This window comes from Pyrus communis, chromosome 5 (genome assembly GCF_041283825.1).
Source record: "Pyrus communis isolate YQ-2024b chromosome 5, ASM4128382v1, whole genome shotgun sequence".
Classification (NCBI taxonomy): domain Eukaryota; kingdom Viridiplantae; phylum Streptophyta; class Magnoliopsida; order Rosales; family Rosaceae; genus Pyrus; species Pyrus communis.
The window spans coordinates 15,944,379-15,962,864 of NC_142569.1; the positions used below are offsets into that span (position 1 = coordinate 15,944,379).

Below are 18,486 nucleotides of genomic sequence, written 5' to 3' on the forward strand. Positions count from 1 at the left end.
AAAAAGGAGGGTTTCTAATACCTTTAGTTATTTGATTTCAATATCTTATTGCTTTCAAAAATTTAAATCCCTTTATCATGAAACAACTAAGAACACAATATGACTAATTGTTATCGTCTTACAAAAGGGATATATGCTGATTACACATCCCTTCTTCTTTTCACATCTTGCAGTGTTTGACTAACTCAGTCAAACATCATTCTGGTGGAGACAGTAACTCCAACAATGATACGGCTGATCCGACGGGAATGACAAAGTCTGATGGGAAGAAATTCACTAGGGGCAAGTCACCCCTAGAAAAAGCACAAACATCAACTCCAAAATAAAGCAACGATCATACTCCCCAACCAGGAAGTAAAGGCAGGTTTGCCTCTGTACAGATCAACACCTCGCAAGTTCGACTCATGGACTTCTCGTTTGAAGTTTAAAATCAACTTTCCATGCAACTCAGCCCAAGTCCTTCAAACACTTCGACTGGGGGCAATGTAATGATGCCTAAAACCCGTTTCTGCACACTCGAATGATTTTTAACAACTGATTTCCTGAAGCCACTTAGTACTACAATCTAGCGGTATTCCTCTTCACTTGTAAGGAAGAGGTCTTAAGTTCGTTTCTCTCTAAAGGTGAATTTAGACCACATTATTGCTAGCTCATTGTAAGGCTAAGCCCATCCCCATCCCCATCCCCATCCCCTTTAGTGTTGAAAATATTGTTTGTTCAAAACAACTAACTTCCCAAATGAATTTTGACACAAAGTCAGTTGGAGACAAAAGCTAAGATGATGACGATTGTTGTGTCAAAATTTCATAATTTCCTACATAGCCAATCCTTCTAGTTCTTCACGCAAAAGACACTCGAAGTTGCATTCCCGTCAGAACCGAACCACACATCCGTGGAAAAACAAATATTTTTATTAAAACAATCCTAAGTTAATGGTTTTTTTTTCTTTTCTTTTTGATAGGAAGATGGAATAGTGGTTTTTTTTTTTTTTTTTTTTTTCCTTTCCCACCCCACCCCACCCACACCAGGCCTCGAACCTGGACCTAATCTACCCCAAAACTAATCCATGGGTGACAAAAAAAATATGATGTCATCAGTTTGGTCTGGGCCAACTCAGATACACAAACAAATGGGTCCGTCCAATGGCAAGGGAGGCGGCTGATTTCTGACAGAGCGAGAGTGAAGCGGGTGGCTTTACTCTTGCAGTTCACTTCGAAATTAGGAGGGAAAGAAGAGAGAGAGAGAGAGAGAGAGAGGGCATGAGAGAGAATGGGAATGGCGAACCTGTCGAGCCTCGTCCACGAGCTCCGAGAGCGCATAGCGGCCTCCTCCACTCCTCCTAGCAACCGTTACGACGACGACTTGGTGATCCGATTCCGCGCCGTCCTCCCTGACCTCCTCCGTGCCTCCGTCGTTCCATCTCCCCCAGGTACCTATTCCCACCTTCTCTCTCTGTAGTAAAGTACAATGCGACGGCGTTTTGAGTGTAACTTTTCACTGTTTGCAGCGAACGAGCGAGAAGTGATAGCTGTTTTGAAGCTCATCGTTATCACTGCTAGGCATTTGCCCGGAGTTTTCTATCATGGAAAGGCCACCGCAATTCTTCCTCTGCTCGGTCGCATCTTGCCTTTCTTCGCAGAGCCCTCGTTCCGGTAAGCGAAGGATTTCAATTTTCATTCACCAATGTTTAATTGCTTTTCAGCCTCTTTTGCTTCGATTTGGGAAATTGAAAACTGCGAAAACGGATTTGGGGATTGAAAAATGAGCTCATTCCGCGCGAACAGTATGTGATTGTGGTTATTTAGATCGCTTTTCTTTGTGATTTTATGCTGAAGAGTAGTTTCTGTTGTTTTAGTTCTAGGCATGGAGTAATATTTGAGACTGTCGGACCACTTTTAGCGCTACTTCGTACTGGAGAACGGGATGCCTACCGTCAATTTTTCATTGATTCCATGCTTGTTGTTCGAGGTAAGAACGCAATGTTGTTCAACAAGATGTTATAGTTTGAGTATTTAACAAGTTTTTTTTGGTTTTTCGTACTGATCCATTAGATGGGGTAGTTTGGGATTTGGACCTTTGTATGCACACAAGAAAGCTCATATGTCTTTGTCTTTGTTCAGATATTTTGTGTGTGGCATCAGTCTGTGCAGACGCTTCAAATATTACGGATTTGACGAAATTGACTTTAAGGTGTTTTTGTGAGTCCTTCAATGGAATTTTTGATGACCCTGATCATCTTGGGGATCTTCCGGCAAGTAATAAACCGGATGATGGGATTGGTGTCTTGATTAACCTTATGGGCAAAACAAGGTGGCAACCTTTTGCAACCTGGATGATAAAGCTTCTTGGTAAATGCTTAACCGAAGGAACTCTGTATGTGGAAGGACTCATTAATATGCCTTTTGTTCTGGACGCATGTTCCCTCTTATGTTATGGGGATGCTGATTTGCAGATGGTGAGCATTGATTGCTTTATGCTGGCATTCTTAGTATAGAATTCAAATTTATGGTGTTGGTGCAACATGAAAGAAATATTATAAAGCTGATTCAGTTTCAGATATGTAAGCAGCCTTGTTCTGCAAAATTCTAACTATTTGAATTTTATGCAAGGCATGTTTTGAATTTGCACGTGTCGTTGGATCAGGGATAAATTATGACATCCTTCCTCACCAGAATATTATTCAGTCGATATCAACTATCTTAAGGGAGGACAAAGAGGGGTTTCCTGTGTTCAGGTCTGTCTTTGAATGCTCAAAACTTTGATTGTTTGCTATTAAAATTTTATTGGAGTGCAAAGTGAAAATCACCCTGTTGAATGAACTTTCAAGGCAATGTTTCTCATTTTGTTACAATTATGATACTATTTTGGGTCAAATTGATTAGTATTAACTTTTATCCCATTAAATCACATCACGGTGTTGTAGACCTCTCTCATTAGTTCATCTTCTTTTTTGCATTTAGAAACATCACGTTTAGTTCTTAGGGTCTTGTGAGTTTCTTAGGGTCTTGTGAGTTTACTGCTGAACTTTTCCATTAAAATTCTCGATGATTGAGAAGCACTTGTCTCCGAGTTGGGTTTGTACACAATCTTGATGTTTAGGGACACTCTGTACGGTGCTGGGTTTCAAGTTGATTATGCATGAAACAGAAGAGAAGTGAATTTAGACTTGTAAAGACAGGTAATGCATGATGTTCTGTGGCAGATATCATATATAGATAGGCAAACCTGCAGGCATTTATGTGGTCTGTAGCACATGGTTCAAAGAGTCATTAGTGCGTTTGGTCATTATTATGTATTAGTGGTCTTTGTGGCATAATAAGTGTTATTTTTGGGGAATTTTATTTTGTTGTATATGTGACTTATAAATGAAATCCTCACATCCAGTATTTATTCTAATTTTACCTTGGCATGCCAACACTTGGGCTTACATTGCAGAAACATCGTTTATGATTCGTCCTTGGGTGGTTGCCTTGATGCATTACACTGTAATTGCCCTGAAGATGTTGTTGAGCTAACAGCTGCCGATTTAGTAGATGTCTTTTCTCATTCAATGGGGAGAACCAAAAGCCAGGAGCTTAAGGTTAATAATCATGTTTCGTCTGCTGTCTTTGAGAAAATTATTTATTCTTTTGACCCATTCATGCCCTGTGGATTGGTAACAGATCTGAGGGATTGCTTTGTTCTAGGGTCCTGAAAATAATTTCTATTTCAGGTTGCGCTGTGCAATGCATACATACGGATTGCAAAAATATGCTCTCCTAATATCTGGAGGCCAGAATCTCTCCTTTATGTGCTTTCTTATCCAGAACCCTGCTTCTCATTGATAGATTGCCTACAAGTAGCTCTCTCTATACTTGGTCCCAATCTTGTTGGATGGAGAATTACAAACAGTAACTGTCAGAGTTTATCATCACTAAGTGACAAATCAAATGAAAACTTGAGGGTTGGAGAAAAAAGGCCTATAGACGATTTGGACACTTTCAAGAATAAACGGCAAAGGGTAGATGAAGATATTATGAGTTTGCATTCTAATTTTCAGGGGGAGCACAAGCGTACTCATACAGTTGCTTGTGAAAGAGAGAATTATGCAGATTATATGCATAAATCGGTACTTTCTTTTGTTGAATCTTTAGAACCTCCTGGTGTCCATCCTGATTCTTTAAGACCAGATGCCGCATTAAGAGCTCTTAGCATGCTTTGCATTGCCTTCTGTAGTTATCCAGAGACCAACCTGTCACTAAGCATCTTTCGTCAGATGTACACATGGATGCCACGGGTATTCCAGCAGGTATGTTGGTTTAGATTTGTGGACTTTTCATTAGCGTACTCATTTTCACCTACTACTAAATGAGAGTTATATTATGTAGGCAAAGCAAGGAATTTCAGTTGCACTTGATATTTCCATCTACCTGGAAGGAATTCACAGCATGCTGCTTTTGCAGAGTAAGTAGATGGGTCCTCAAGAAGGGTCTTGCTTTTGCCATATTGATGTGTTACCTCAGTTTTTGTTCTTAAATTATTTCAAGATAATTGATAATCTTTTATGAGAGTTCTATGTTTCTTCCAGATGAAGTCTTTCTTCCTTTTCTTTCATCTTTTCTCGGAGTACATTGGGTGTTGTCTTTTGGTAAATGCTGAGTATCCAAGCCTGATCATCTCATTTTGTGCACCTTCTTGGTTAATAAATGGTACCCATTCTGAAGTCAGAAAAGAGGCATGATTTCACATTGGATATTAATCTCATTTCTTGGTTAAAATTTCCCCTGAAGATGAGTCTTAGTTGTCAGAGATGCACCAATGACCGAGATCTCCCATATGGAACTCCAGTGTGTGTGTGTTTGATAGTTCTCTTTCAGTGATGCTGGGAATGGTGTGCTATTGTTGCACTGAATTTTCTTTTGTCTGTATTCTTACTAACACCCCATTCTATGGGGTTTGACTGTTAAATACTGGAGTTCCAGGCATAAGTTGTGATTCCATCATTGTGAATGTTAATAGTTTTATGTTTGTATCCAGGTCCCTTAATGATGGAGAGTATGGGGTTCAAAAATAAGAATGTTGCTGTAGACCTTGTATGCATCCTAAAGCTTCCGTGGACCTATCCTCGTGTAGTTCCTGACCCACATCCTCTGTGGAAACTTAAATGCATCTCTGTTCAAGTTGCATGCAAACTTGGTAATATAACAAGTACTGAAACTCAGCTTGAAGTCCTGGATTTGAGCCTTCATGATGAATTTGAAGAAGTTATTATTGAAGCTATAATCTCTATGCCTATGATTGTCATGTGGTCTGGTGTTGGTTGGCTGCCACATATATCAAGAAGGCTTGTTGAGTAAGCGAACACTTTAAGTTCACTTATTTTGTCTTGCATTTTCACATACATTATTAGTAATATATGTAATTAAAATTCTTAAATGTATGAATACATTGATAATGCCCGGAGATAGAAAATGGGACTCTATAATTAATGTCATTGGTGAAAAAAGAGAAAATTATGAAACTTCTCTTCTTGCTTGAAAAATAATCACAGAAATGGGTTATCAGGGATGGCCATATGCAGGGAAACTGGCAACTCTTACAGTCTTATGTAAACTGTATTTGGAATGGTATTCTGTTTAACTACTTGGGGTATTTGGGAGTGGAATGCTTTGCAATGCCTTTGTAGTTTTGGCTTGCCCTATACTTGCACAATAAGTTCTAGAGTCCTGATGATGTGATTATAGAAGTAATAATGTTATACTAACTCTGCTGTTCCTTAAATTACATTTTTATCGCACTTACAGGTTCTTGGGGGGAGAGAGAAGTGAGAAGGTTAAGAATATTATTCCCTCTTCTCTTGGTTTTTTGTCATGCCTGTTTGGTTCTTGTAATGATGGAGATGGTATGAATAGAAGTCGGTGCAAATTAGTTTTAAATATGAATAATGAGAAATGTAGCCAAACAGTGGATTATCTTCTGCAAGGATTCTGGTGTTCGGAGTGTGACAAAAGTGTTCAACTCAATACTGAGTCATGTTCAAAAGTGATATATCCACCTGATATGCACAACAGAGAAACGAGTTTGGATTGTGATTTTGCCCATCTGCAGTCTCTGTTTCTCAAACTTCTTTATGATGAATCATCGGAGGAGGTCCAAGTTGCTTGTGTGAAAAATATTCGCCGAATATTTGTACATGGGAGCATAAGGAATCTGATTGTGTCTAGATTTGAATGGATTAAATGTGTGGAATATTTACTCCTTAATGGGAAGAAGGCTGTAAGGGATGCATTCTGCACTCAGATTAGTTCATTCCTTGAGGATTCTTTTTTGAGCTGCTTATTTCCTGTTGAGGACGCATCGAATAAAAGTAAAGAACAAGAGTTTTTTAACATAATGAAGCATGCCTTTTCAGAAACTAAAGATCCCCAAATCTTTGAGACTCTTTTGGAATCTACAGCAGAAATAATGATTGCAGTTGACATTCACAGTCAATTGTTCTTGTTTTCTGTATTATTGTTGGTTGATCAGCTTGATAATCCACACATGACAGTGAGACTGATGGCATCAAAGTTGATAAAGAAATCTTGCTACTTTCATCTTAAAGGAGGATTTGAACTAATCCTTTCAAAAGTTGTTCATGTTCGAAATGAACTATTTGATTATTTATCTGTGAGGCTGTCTAGCCGTCCAATTATGGTCAAAGAGTTTACAGAATCCGTTCTAGGTATTGCAACAGAAGAACTTGTCAAGAAAATGATTCCTACTGTTCTTCCGAAACTTGTAGTGTCTCAGCAGGGTGATGATCAAGCACTTGAAACATTATATGAACTGGCCAAGTGTTTAAACACTGATTTGGTGCCTCTTATAGTTAATTGGCTACCAAAAGTGCTAGCTTTTGCTCTCCATCAAGTAGATGCACGAGAGTTAGTTGTTGCTTTGCAGTTTTACCATACGCAGACTGGTTCTGACAAACAAGAAATCTTCGCAGCTGCATTACCTGCCCTTTTGGACGAACTCATATGCTTTTTAGATGGAGGTGATTCAGATGAGATAAACAGAAGGTATAAAGTTGTACTTCCCCCGTTGTTTTTGCAAGTGCATCCTGTTGGTTATAATGTTCTTTTCACTCAGATATGCCGAAGCAATTCAATACTTTAAATTTTAATTGCTTTCGGCTACTAACTAGCAAAATTGTGAATATCTGTTGCAGGGATATGTATTAGTACAGTTTTTCTGTGCTGCAACAGATGCAAGAATTCTGCCAACGTATTAACATTTCATATATGCTTGCAGGTTAGCAAGAGTTCCTGAGATGATAAAAGAGGTTGCTAGAGTTCTGACTGGTGGTGAAGATCTTCCAAGCTTTTTGAGGAATCATTTTGTTGGCCTTCTTAACAGTATTGACAGAAAGATGCTCCATGCAGAAGACATTTCATTGCATAAACAAGCCTTACAACGTATTGAGATGCTGATTAAAATGATGGGTTCTCACCTTACTACTTATGTGCCTAAACTGATGGTTCTTCTCATGCATGCTATTGGTAAAGAAGCCCTCCAGAGTGAGGGTCTTTCTGTGCTGCATTTTTTCATTGTGCAGCTGGTAAAAATATCGCCAGATAGCACTAAACATGTTATCTCTCAAGTTTTTGCTGCCCTTATTCCTTTTTTAGAGAGACATGACGAAAATCCTATACATCTAGATAAAGTGGTAAACATTTTGGAAGAACTTGTACTAAATAACAGGGCCGTTCTAAAGCTGCATATACGCGAGTTCCCTCCGTTGCCCAGCATTTCAGCTCTAATAGAAGTGAACAAAGCTATACAAGAAGTGCGAGGGTCAATGAAATTGAAGGATCGATTGCGTGATGTCGTTGATGGTTTGAATCATGAGAGCTTAAATGTGAGATATATGGTAGTTTGCGAGTTGAGCAAGTTGCTGAGCCTGAAACAGGAAGAGGTTACAGCTCTGATAACTGCTGAAGGTGGTACAGATATGGATATTTTGAGTTCTTTAATTACATCCTTACTAAGAGGATGCGCAGAAGAATCAAGGACCGCAGTTGGACAGCGGCTGAAGTTGGTCTGTGCTGATTGCCTTGGGGCCCTGGGAGCGGTTGATCCTGCTAAACTGAAAGGATTTTCATGCCAACGCTTTAAAATTGAATGCTCCGATGATGACCTTATATATGAGTTAATTCACAAGCACCTTGCAAGGGCTTTTAGAGCTGCACCTGACACTGTAATTCAAGACTCAGCTGCATTGGCTATACAGGAACTGTTAAAGATTGCAGGTTGTGAGGCCTCTTTAGATGAGAATGCTTCTTCATCCACATCAGAGACTCCTAAGGGCAAAGAGCCTTTAAATGTTGCTGCATCTGGGATTAAGGGTACTGATGGTAGCAGTGAGATGAATAGAAGGGGTCAGAGATTATGGGATAGATTCTCCAATTATGTTAAAGAGATAATTGCCCCTTGCTTAACCTCTAGGTTTCAACTTCCCAATTTTGCTGATTCTTCATTTGTCGGCCCAATTTACAGGCCATCTATGTCATTCAGGAGATGGATATTCTCCTGGATAAGAAAGCTGACTGCACATGCCACTGGTTCTCGTAGCAGCATTTTCAATTCCTGTCGAGGTATTGTGCGTCATGATATGCAGACAGCAATATATCTGCTTCCATACCTGGTTCTTAATGCTGTTTGTCATGGCACGGAGGAGGCACGTCATGGCATAACAGAAGAAATCCTACATGTTCTTGATGTTGCAGCATCTGATAACAGTGGGGATGGAGCTCATGGAGTGAAGGGTGGGAAAATTGAAGTTTGCATTCAAGCTGTGTTCACTCTCCTTGATAATCTTGGTCAATGGGTGGATGACATTAAACAAGAATTAGCTCTTTCCCAGGCTTCTCAATCACTGGCTTCTAAGCAACAAGCATCCAAGACAAGGGATCAAACTCGTAACTCTTCTGCAGATCAGGAGCATCTCCTTGTACAATGTAAATATGTTTCAGAACTGTTGTCAGCAATTCCTAAGGTAACCCTTGCCAGGGCCTCCTTCAGGTGCCAGGCTTATGCAAGGTCTTTAATGTACTTTGAGTCATACGTGAGGGGAAAGTCAGGTTCTTTCAACCCTGCATCTGATAAAAGTGGCATCTTTGATGATGAAGACGTTTCATATCTAATGGAAATATACAGCTGCCTAGATGAGCCTGATGGTCTTTCTGGCTTTGCATGTTTACGTAAATCTATGGGATTACAATTACAGGACCAGCTCTTAATAAACAAAAAAGCAGGAAACTGGGCAGAGGCTTTAACTTCTTGTGAACAAGCTTTGCAAATGGAAACAACATCAGTTCAAAGGCATTCTGATGTCCTTAACTGTTTGTTAAACATGTGTCACCTTCAGGCAATGGTTACTCATGTGGATGGCTTAATCTCTAGGGTTCCCCAGTACAAGAAAACATGGTGCATGCAAGGTGTGCAGGCAGCATGGAGGCTTGGCAGGTGGGATTTGATGGATGAATATCTTAGTGGAGCTGATGAAGAAGGTCTACTTTGTAGCAGTTCTGAAAGTAATGCCTCATTTGATATGGATGTTGCAAAGATTCTCCAGGCAATGATGAAGAAGGATCAGTTCTCAGTTGCTGAAAAAATTGCCCTCTCAAAGCAAGCTCTCATTGCTCCTCTCGCTGCTGCAGGCATGGATTCCTATGTACGGGCCTACCCATTTGTTGTAAAACTTCACCTTCTACGAGAGCTTGAGGACTTTCACTCTCTTCTTGTTGATGATTCTTTCTTGGAGAAATCATTTCAACTGGGTGATCATGGGTTCTCCCAGTTGATGGAGAACTGGGAAAACCGTCTCAGGTTTACACAGCCATCACTCTGGGCAAGAGAGCCACTTTTGGCCTTCCGCAGATTAGTTTTTGCTGCCAGTGCTTTGGGTGCTCAAGTTGGGAACTGCTGGCTTCAATATGCAAAGCTCTGTCGCATGGCTGGTCATTATGAGACAGCAAACCAGGCGATTCTAGAAGCTCAAGCTACAGGTGGACCTAATGTTCACATGGAGAAGGCTAAACTTCTATGGAGCACCCGGCGATCTGATGGTGCCATTGCACAGTTGCAGCAGTCTCTCCTGAACATGCCTGTAGAGATTGTTGGTTCCTCTGCAATTTCATCAATTACTAGTCTTTCACTGGTTCCACTGAACCAGCCGCTGTTAGTTTGTGATACTCAAGCTTTGAATGAGAATCGAGATATTGCAAAGACCCTACTCCTCTATACTAGGTGGATCCAACACACTAGGCAAAAGCAGAAAGAAGATGTATTATGTCTTTATACGAGGGTGAGGGAACTGCAGCCTAAGTGGGAGAAAGGATATTTCTACATTGCTAAGTATTGTGAGGAATTGCTTGCTGATGCCAGGAAACGCCAGGAAGAAAATATAGAACTCAGTGCAAGGAAAATGCCATCAAATAGTGCTATTGTTGGTTCTCCAAATTTAAGCACTGAGAAGCCTTGGTGGTCGTATGTACCTGATGTACTGTTATTTTATGCAAGGGGGCTTCTTAAGGGTCACAAAAATCTTTTTCAAGCACTTCCAAGATTGTTAACCCTATGGTTTGACTTTGGAAGTATGTATCTAACATGTGGCACAGCATCCAGTAAAGAGTTGAAAAAAACTCATGAGAAGGTAACTATTGTATGTCGAAGACGAACTTAAATTTGTTTAGTTACATTTAAACTTTGATTTCTCCATTGTATGTTCCTTTCTTATTTTGTTTAGGTAATAAAAATCATGCAAGGATGTTTGAAGGATTTGCCAACGTACCAGTGGTTAACAGTACTACCCCAGTTGGTTTCCAGAATTTGCCACCAGAATGAGGAAGTTGTTCGATTGGTCAAAAACATAATAACAACTGTTCTCCGGCAATACCCACAACAAGCGCTCTGGATTATGGCGGCAGTTTCAAAATCGACTGTTCCTTCAAGGCGGGAGGCAGCTGCAGAAATCCTACAGGCTGCACGAAAAGGGTTCACCCAAGGAAATACGGGTAGCAATCTATTTGTTCAGTTTGCAAGTCTGATTGATCACTTAATTAAGTTGTGCTTCCATCCTGGTCAGTCAAAGGCAAAAGCGATTAATATCTCAACTGAATTTAGTGCCTTAAAGAGGATGATGCCACTGGGCATTATCATGCCAATTCAGCAGTCTCTAACTGTTAGCCTACCAACATATGACGGGAAGCTCAGTGACTCACTTAGATCTGATATTTTTTCGGCGACTGATCTTCCTACAATATCAGGAATTGGTGATGAGGCTGAGATTCTTTCATCTCTTCAACGGCCTAAAAAAGTAGGTTCTATATCTTATCATACTTGTAATTCAAGTGATTAATCTGTGGTATGCCATAGCAGGGAATATATTGAGAAGGCATCATATTACCAAATTTCTTATGCATGCTGGTTTGCCCTCCTAAATGCTGTTAAAATTATGAACTAGCAGAATAAACCCTCCCACCCCTTTTTTTCTAACTTAATAAAAAGCTAAAATCACATCTGGAAATCAATTCTAAATTTACGTGCAGAGTCCAAATACTGACCGGATAGATTTCTAAAATAACTTGTGGTAAAGCGCAAAAACTGTGGATTTGGAGAATATTTCTGGCGAGTTATCTTTTTCCTATTGTCTCTTGGGCATGTCCTGTGAACTGTCTATTATGTATGTCATTACACATCATCTTTGTAATATTTAATCATTCTCTTTGGCATTTCAGATTGTTTTATTAGGCAGTGATGGCATTGAACGCCCGTTCCTCTGCAAACCCAAGGATGACCTTAGGAAAGATGCCCGCATGATGGAGTTCACTGCAATGATAAACCGGTTGCTGTCTAAATACCCAGAAAGCCGTCTGAGGAAACTCTACATTCGCACCTTTGCGGTAATTCCTTTGACAGAGGACTGTGGTATGATAGAATGGGTGCCTCACACTCGTGGACTTCGGCATATACTTCAAGACATATATATAAACTGTGGAAAATTTGATAGGCAAAAGACAAATCCTCATATCAAACGGATTTATGATCAATGCCAAGGTAAAATACCAGAAGATGTGATGCTGAAGGACAAAATTCTTCCAATGTTCCCCCCAGTATTCCACAAATGGTTCTTGACCACTTTTTCTGAGCCAGCTGCTTGGTTTAGGGCTCGGATTGCTTATGCACATACCACTGCAGTTTGGTCCATGGTTGGCCATATTGTAGGGCTGGGTGATAGACACGGTGAAAACATTCTTTTTGATTCTACAACAGGAGACTGTGTTCATGTTGATTTCAGTTGCTTATTTGACAAAGGCTTGCAGTTGGAGAAGCCTGAGCTGGTGCCTTTTCGGTTGACTCAGGTGAGAGAAGCGTATGCATAAATGTTGTTTCCCCTGTGGCAAGTTTTCTAATACTTTTCTTTTTTTCTTGGAGGAAAAAAGTAAACTATATTTTATTGGGCTGTTTATACATTGGTTGATGAGTACCTCTCCTTCTGCAAAAAGAAAATAAAAAGATAACATCTGTATCCGAAATAAAAATAAAGTCATTGTGTGCTGGTTATCAAAATTATGTAACATGACTAGAGTATTGTAGTCTGAGCACAGTTAATACTTCATCCACTAATGATTGTTATATAATCATATCCAGTCTTAATTGTTTCTTATTACTGGTATTTATTTTCATGGGGACTGTTATGACACCTGCAGAATATGATTGATGGCTTGGGCATCACTGGTTATGAGGGAATCTTTTTGAGGGTCTGTGAAATCACACTTTCGGTACTGAGGATGCATAGGGAGACTTTAATGAGCGTTCTTGAAACTTTTGTACACGATCCTCTTGTGGAATGGACAAAATCACACAAGTCCAGTGGAGTAGAGGTTCAGAATCCACATGCACAGGTTTCAATCTTCCGTTATCTCCTATTGACGTTGTTGTGACAGGTTTACCTTAACCATCATATTTTTTTTTAAATGTAAAGTTAGTAATGGCATTGACTTATAATTTCATAATTGATCTAAGTTGGGATTTTCGCAAGGCCTTCCATGTTGAACTGTTGCAAGTTGACTAAAAAGCAATTCTTACAGTAAATTGTCCCTAGTAGACTGAATAACCCTGTATCATTATTGATTGACATTCTAGGATCACTGTAGTGTTTCTTATTCTTTCATAAGCAATATCCGCCTGATAGAATGGGTGCAAGGATTTTCTTTATGCAATGGCCACTGGTATTGAACTATAATCTGAAATTTCTTAAATTTTATGCATCTTTTTAAAATAATATCCAACTGATGAATGTGGAAAGATATTAATGGGTTGGGAGGGAGTAAGGAATTTTTTATGGTAGTGATGCTGTTCCGTTGCACGTTTAAACCGAATTGATAAGTTTTGATGTCCCTTTCTTTAAAGTTCCCTGCATAGGGATTTAAGATCAGAAGTTGCATTTGTGATCCATGGTTTGTGAAACAATCACTAAATTGTGTTGTAAATATCAACATTTCAGCGAGCAATCAGTAACATTGAGGCCAGGTTGCAAGGAGTAGTTGTTGGTGTCGGAGCGGCACCATCTTTGCCACTGGCAGTAGAAGGTCAGGCTCGTCGATTAATAGCCGAAGCAGTCGCCCACAAAAATCTTGGAAAGATGTATATCTGGTGGATGCCTTGGTTTTGAAGTGTAATTGATAAAGGGTTCTCCTGTTTTATAGTTGAATCAATGAAGCGTTTGTGCTTCATCAGATATTTTCTGAAGCAGCCTTACGAAAAATCTTAGAAATATGCAGTTGGCTTTTCAAGGGTTCGTTGCTAAAGATTCCTGCAGCGTATTTTTTGTTCAGGTATGCTCTTATTTCTCTGTTCTTAAGGTCTTTTTTCAATGCTATAATGACTTTGATATCGACAATGGAATGCGGAAGACATTAGGTTCATAGTGTTGTTTGCTGTACTATTTTACATCAATCACACATGAGGTGAAGGAATTAGATCAGCGTGGATGACTAACAGATCATGAATTTTTTTTATAGCTAATTGAAGTAAAATTGATTAGGGAATGGTATCAATGTAATATTAGCATCAGGATTTGATGCCTGTGCGGTTAAGGAGGCTACACCAATAGATTGTAGGCGCACAAAATACAATTTTCTTACAATGTTATCGGAGACTAGGGCTTGTAACAAACTAACCAAGAAATGTGGCATCGCCATTCCACATGGAAGACAATATTTAATGTATCTTTGGTATTCCTTAAACTTTCTGTTTTTGCATTTTCGCTATAATGATGTTCTGTTTCGGAAATGAGTTTTTGATTTCTATTCTGCTATGATGACGCTTTGTGATAAGAAATGCCATTCTCGTGTTGTCTTGCTAGCAGATACTGGAGGAATCTGAACGGCCCGACTGAACTTGACAACCCCGGAGTTGGCCAACAGCAAAAAACTAGACAGAGATTATTGTTTGGGTGGTATTATGGCTTTATGGTTCAGTAGATCCATCAAAAGAGGCCTCAATTGTACAGTTTTTCCACTCTTAACAGATGAATGTGCTCTGTATCATCCCCTTACTGTGACGGCTTGCTTGCTCAGTAGCCATTTTGTGTGGTGTAGGGGTTAGGATTCGACGAGCATAAACCATTCTCTGCATATGTGATGTTGTTTTGGAGATATCGACGATAATGTGTATACTTCATGCGTACTTTCACTTGACAATTACTACATGTATCCCTATCAAGCTCCTTTGATGGTATTTTTGGATGAAGCTGGAAAAGCCAGTTTTGCTATCCAATTTTTGTGGATGCAAACATGTAATTTACTGCAACTTCTAGAGTAAATATTTCTGTATCAAAAGCTTGATTATATTTTCAACTAGAGAGGTGTTCAAGGACCACTTTGAAGTGCTATTCGAAAAAGCACTTGTTAGATGCTTCTTCGAGGAGTTGCTTGGATTTGTTTCTACCGAAAGTACTTTTAGCAGCAGCACTTATAAGTTTTCCACAAGAGCAACTCCACTCGAACATAACCAGCACTTCACAGCTCTCCCCTTGGCAATGAAACAACCAACATTCTTCCTGTTGATTCTCATCAGACTTCCTGCATCATCACCTTAACCAGAACTTTAACCGGCAGCTCCCCTCTAACACTGTTATGCTTCCCCAACCTCTAAACGACGACAACCTCTGTCGGGATCACACATTCCCCACAGTTAAACTTGTGTCTCATTGCCTCAAACCACTCCAACATTATTAAGTAAAGCGAACCCAAATGCAAACCATGCAAATCCAACTTGGCCTCCAAGGACTCCCACACCATCGACTCCTGCAAAACCGTTGATCCAACCAACTCTTTAACCACCATACCCTCATCACCATTCGAAACCCCATTGAGTTCTTCAATTGAACACGGAACACCTTCGAGTCTTGTAGCAACCATAGGGCAGGAATTGAAGACCGAACTGCAAGTCCTAATAGAGAAAGGAAAGGCTCACATTTTACATTTTTCGGAGCCACAGAGCCATTGCGGCCAGCTTATGTAGTGTTATACAATGAGATTTGATGATTAGTGTGAACGCTTTATCATGTGCCAATCTGGTGGATATGAAGCACACATGTTGCTATTGTAATGTTTACGAACACCTTGCTGTTTCTTCGTATTTGGCCTACAAGTCAGAGTAACCGATGAATTTTGTGGTCGGTGACGGAAACAGGTGAGAAGCAGGTACATGGCTAATTTAACCTCTGCCAAGTCCTTGTCGGTGAAGTATGGTAAATATGTTGTCTATCTACTCTTCAACCTTGGAAGTTGACAAACTGTATTTTCTGGTCCTAATTTCTTCAGATTCGAGTGAGATGCAAGTGGAAAGGCATTTTCCTTTTACCTTCCTCTGGGATAGGATCTGCGCTATGCATCCAGAGTTTAAGAATGCTTTTTTTTACTCGTCAAGAGAGGGAAAAGTCTCATGGGTGTCGGGTTTTGTTACTTTGATACTGCTCAGGTAGTCTGGCTATACAATTAGTTGATCAAGAATTCATCGGCGCTTCTCGATTCATCCGCTCAAATAGATAACACAAATGTGTTAGTCCGCTCAATCAAGTGGTCAACAATAGTCTTTGAATTGGATTATCTATTTGAGCGGACTAACACATTTGTGTTATAGGAGCAATTTTATGAAGTTTTCGCCGGCCATTCTACTTTAAAAGGGCATCAGAAAAAAAGCAGACGTGAAACCATGAACTTAGTTTTTCTTTGCCCTTGATGTTCAAGCAACTTTGTTGTTTCTGATCATAACGGTTTTCTTGTTCATAGAATATTGGAGTTACTTATTCTACTTTCTTGTTTGGATGACAGAAATTTCCGTAGAAAAGCCAAGAAGAAACTGTTAGATATTCGAAAATCATTAGGCAAGACGTTGATTGAAATAACAAAGTTGCTGAAAATACAGTGTTTCTCAAGATATAACTACTATTATTTTCTTTGGTAACCTAAGTGTTACTTTGTAATGAAAAACGAAATTGAGACCTCGATGAATATGGTTTTGTCTTAAATGATTGTCAGCTTCTGAATTATTTTCATGTAAATTGTTCTTTATGTAAAGTAATTTTCTTTTACACTTAACGATCATGATTTCTGCTTCTATGATAAAATCTTAAATGAGTTCAAAAAGATTGGAAGAATAGTCTTGATTTGCACCTTTTGTTGTTTTCACGAAGTTTTGTTTTGTTTTGTTTTTTTTTTTTAATGTTTAAGAGATTCATCCTTCATCTCTTAGTTATTTTCCCTTTTATTCTCAATGCATGATTGTTTTTAAATAAAGAAAATTTAATTTTACAAATAAAATTGGATGTCAATCATCCTAAGTTGTCTCAACTATAAGAATATGCATTTTCAATACACTCACTAAACAGATCCCAAAGTTGATACCTATTCATCACAAATTGACCACCTCAATAAATCCATCTCTACTGTTACATATATGATCAATACTTTTCTTTTGAATGCTACCTAACTACCTAACTAAGATTGGTACAAAATCTAGTATTCATAACCCAACTATTTTAACGATAAATTATGTATATTGAAAAAGAGGGTTTAGTATTCATAACCCAACTATTTTAACTATAAATTGTGTATATTGAAAAAGAGGGGAGAGTGAAAAGTTTTTCTTTGGGCGAAAATGTGGGACTGACTTGTTTTTACTCGTTCGAGTCCATTAAAAGTCAAAAACGTTTGGAATAAAGATCCAAATATACAACAATTAGACAGGACACCCATTGTGAGACACGTTGTCGTCAACCATACTTGAACAATGGATTTAATTTTAGTTTGTTGGTTGATCGAATTTATGGGTCTAGTTGGCGATAAATTGTGGAGTGGTTTACTTTTTGTCATTGGGTAAAATTTGGTATTGAATTTATTGGATCATAAATTAGGATTCATTTTCCTCTTCTGGTTGAGCTTGGAGTTTTCGGAATTGTTGAGTTGAGTTTTTGGGTTGGCTTGTTTGATTGATTGGAGTCCCAATGTGAGAATAGTAAATTTCACACAACGGATTTGCTGTTTTTGATTGTTGTGTTTTTTTGGCATATTTAGAAGTTTGATTGTGCTTACAAGTTACAACTCGAAAATATATTCTTTTTTTCCAAGAACATTGTGCTGAAGCCACTTGTAGGAGCTCTTTATTTGTTTCCTTAATCTAGTGATACTTCTGAAAAAAGAAAAGGACGAGTTTATGATTTGTTCACGATACTTTGCATGTGCGTATTGAGTCTTATTTTCAGAACATTGTGCCGAAACTAAATTAGCTGCAATCTTTTTGGTCTCCTCCAACATATCTTGTATTGTATGACTACAACCATTACAAATGTAAATTGATACCAATTCCATCACAAATGTAAATTGACACCAATACCATCACAATTAATAGACGAAACAACTATAGAAACGAAGAACATTTTCTCTAATATTGCTTGTATGTTGTGATCCATATAGAATACTTAAATATCTACTATATTTCTTTATCTCACTAAGTAAGCGTGAATTTCAGGCTAACATGCCATATACATTCCACAAGGATAAAAATGATAAACTTGTGATTCACTTGACGATGAAATGGCGTGGATAATACAGCATAACCTGGATAATTTAATACCCAACATACTAATAACGTCAGTCAAATAATTTTTTTGGCCACTCTTGATTTAGGGATAACGTCCTAAATTAATAATTTGCTAAATTTATAGGATAATTCATCATAAAAAATTCATATAGATCTCACGTAATATATGAATTAATAATTTCCTGATACAATAAACAATCTATATTTAGAAAAGATAAATAGATTACGAATTTTACTTAGTTAAACAAATACATCAAATTTTTTTTTTTTGAGAAGGATTACATCAAATTATTAATTCATGAAACGAGAAACTAAAAATAATTTACAATATTTAAGAAAATAAAGAACACGTTGATA

At 38.6% G+C, this 18,486-nt stretch overlaps 1 protein-coding gene across 3 annotated transcripts; it reads left to right on the forward strand.

Moving 5' to 3' along the window:
• Positions 1-1,144: 1,144 nt before the first annotated feature.
• ATR (Ataxia telangiectasia-mutated and RAD3-like protein) lies at positions 1,145-14,904 on the forward strand. 3 transcript variants are annotated; one of them, XM_088694565.1, is made up of 16 exons: positions 1,145-1,429; positions 1,508-1,652; positions 1,856-1,968; positions 2,121-2,455; positions 2,610-2,734; positions 3,436-3,580; positions 3,713-4,288; positions 4,368-4,443; positions 5,017-5,332; positions 5,784-7,040; positions 7,273-10,675; positions 10,769-11,338; positions 11,760-11,924; positions 12,032-12,383; positions 12,732-12,926; positions 13,529-13,756. In XM_088694565.1, exons 1-14 carry the CDS (start codon positions 1,270-1,272, stop codon positions 12,065-12,067), a joined length of 7,422 nt encoding a protein of 2,473 aa, XP_088550691.1. In that variant the 5' UTR covers positions 1,145-1,269; the 3' UTR covers positions 12,068-12,383; positions 12,732-12,926; positions 13,529-13,756. The 3 variants fall into 3 exon arrangements, with proteins under 3 accessions (XP_088550691.1, XP_068316308.2, XP_088550692.1); XM_068460207.2 differs by adding an exon at positions 14,393-14,904 and having other exon boundaries at positions 1,147-1,429; positions 11,760-12,383; positions 13,529-13,859; XM_088694566.1 differs by lacking the exons at positions 1,145-1,429; positions 1,508-1,652; positions 1,856-1,968; ... (1 more) ...; positions 2,610-2,734; positions 3,436-3,580 and adding an exon at positions 14,393-14,904 and having other exon boundaries at positions 3,946-4,108; positions 4,216-4,288; positions 11,760-12,383; positions 13,529-13,859.
• The last annotated feature ends 3,582 nt before the right edge of the window (positions 14,905-18,486 follow it).

Coding starts and splice junctions, on each gene's coding strand:
- ATR (XM_068460207.2), top strand. CDS start 1,270: ATGGGAATGGCGAACCTGTCGAGCCTCGTCCACGAGCTCCGAGAGCGC. Junction 4,444..5,016: donor CAGCATGCTGCTTTTGCAGA/GTAAGTAGATGG, acceptor GTTTGTATCCAG/GTCCCTTAATGATGGAGAGT. Junction 12,384..12,731: donor TGCCTTTTCGGTTGACTCAG/GTGAGAGAAGCG, acceptor TGACACCTGCAG/AATATGATTGATGGCTTGGG.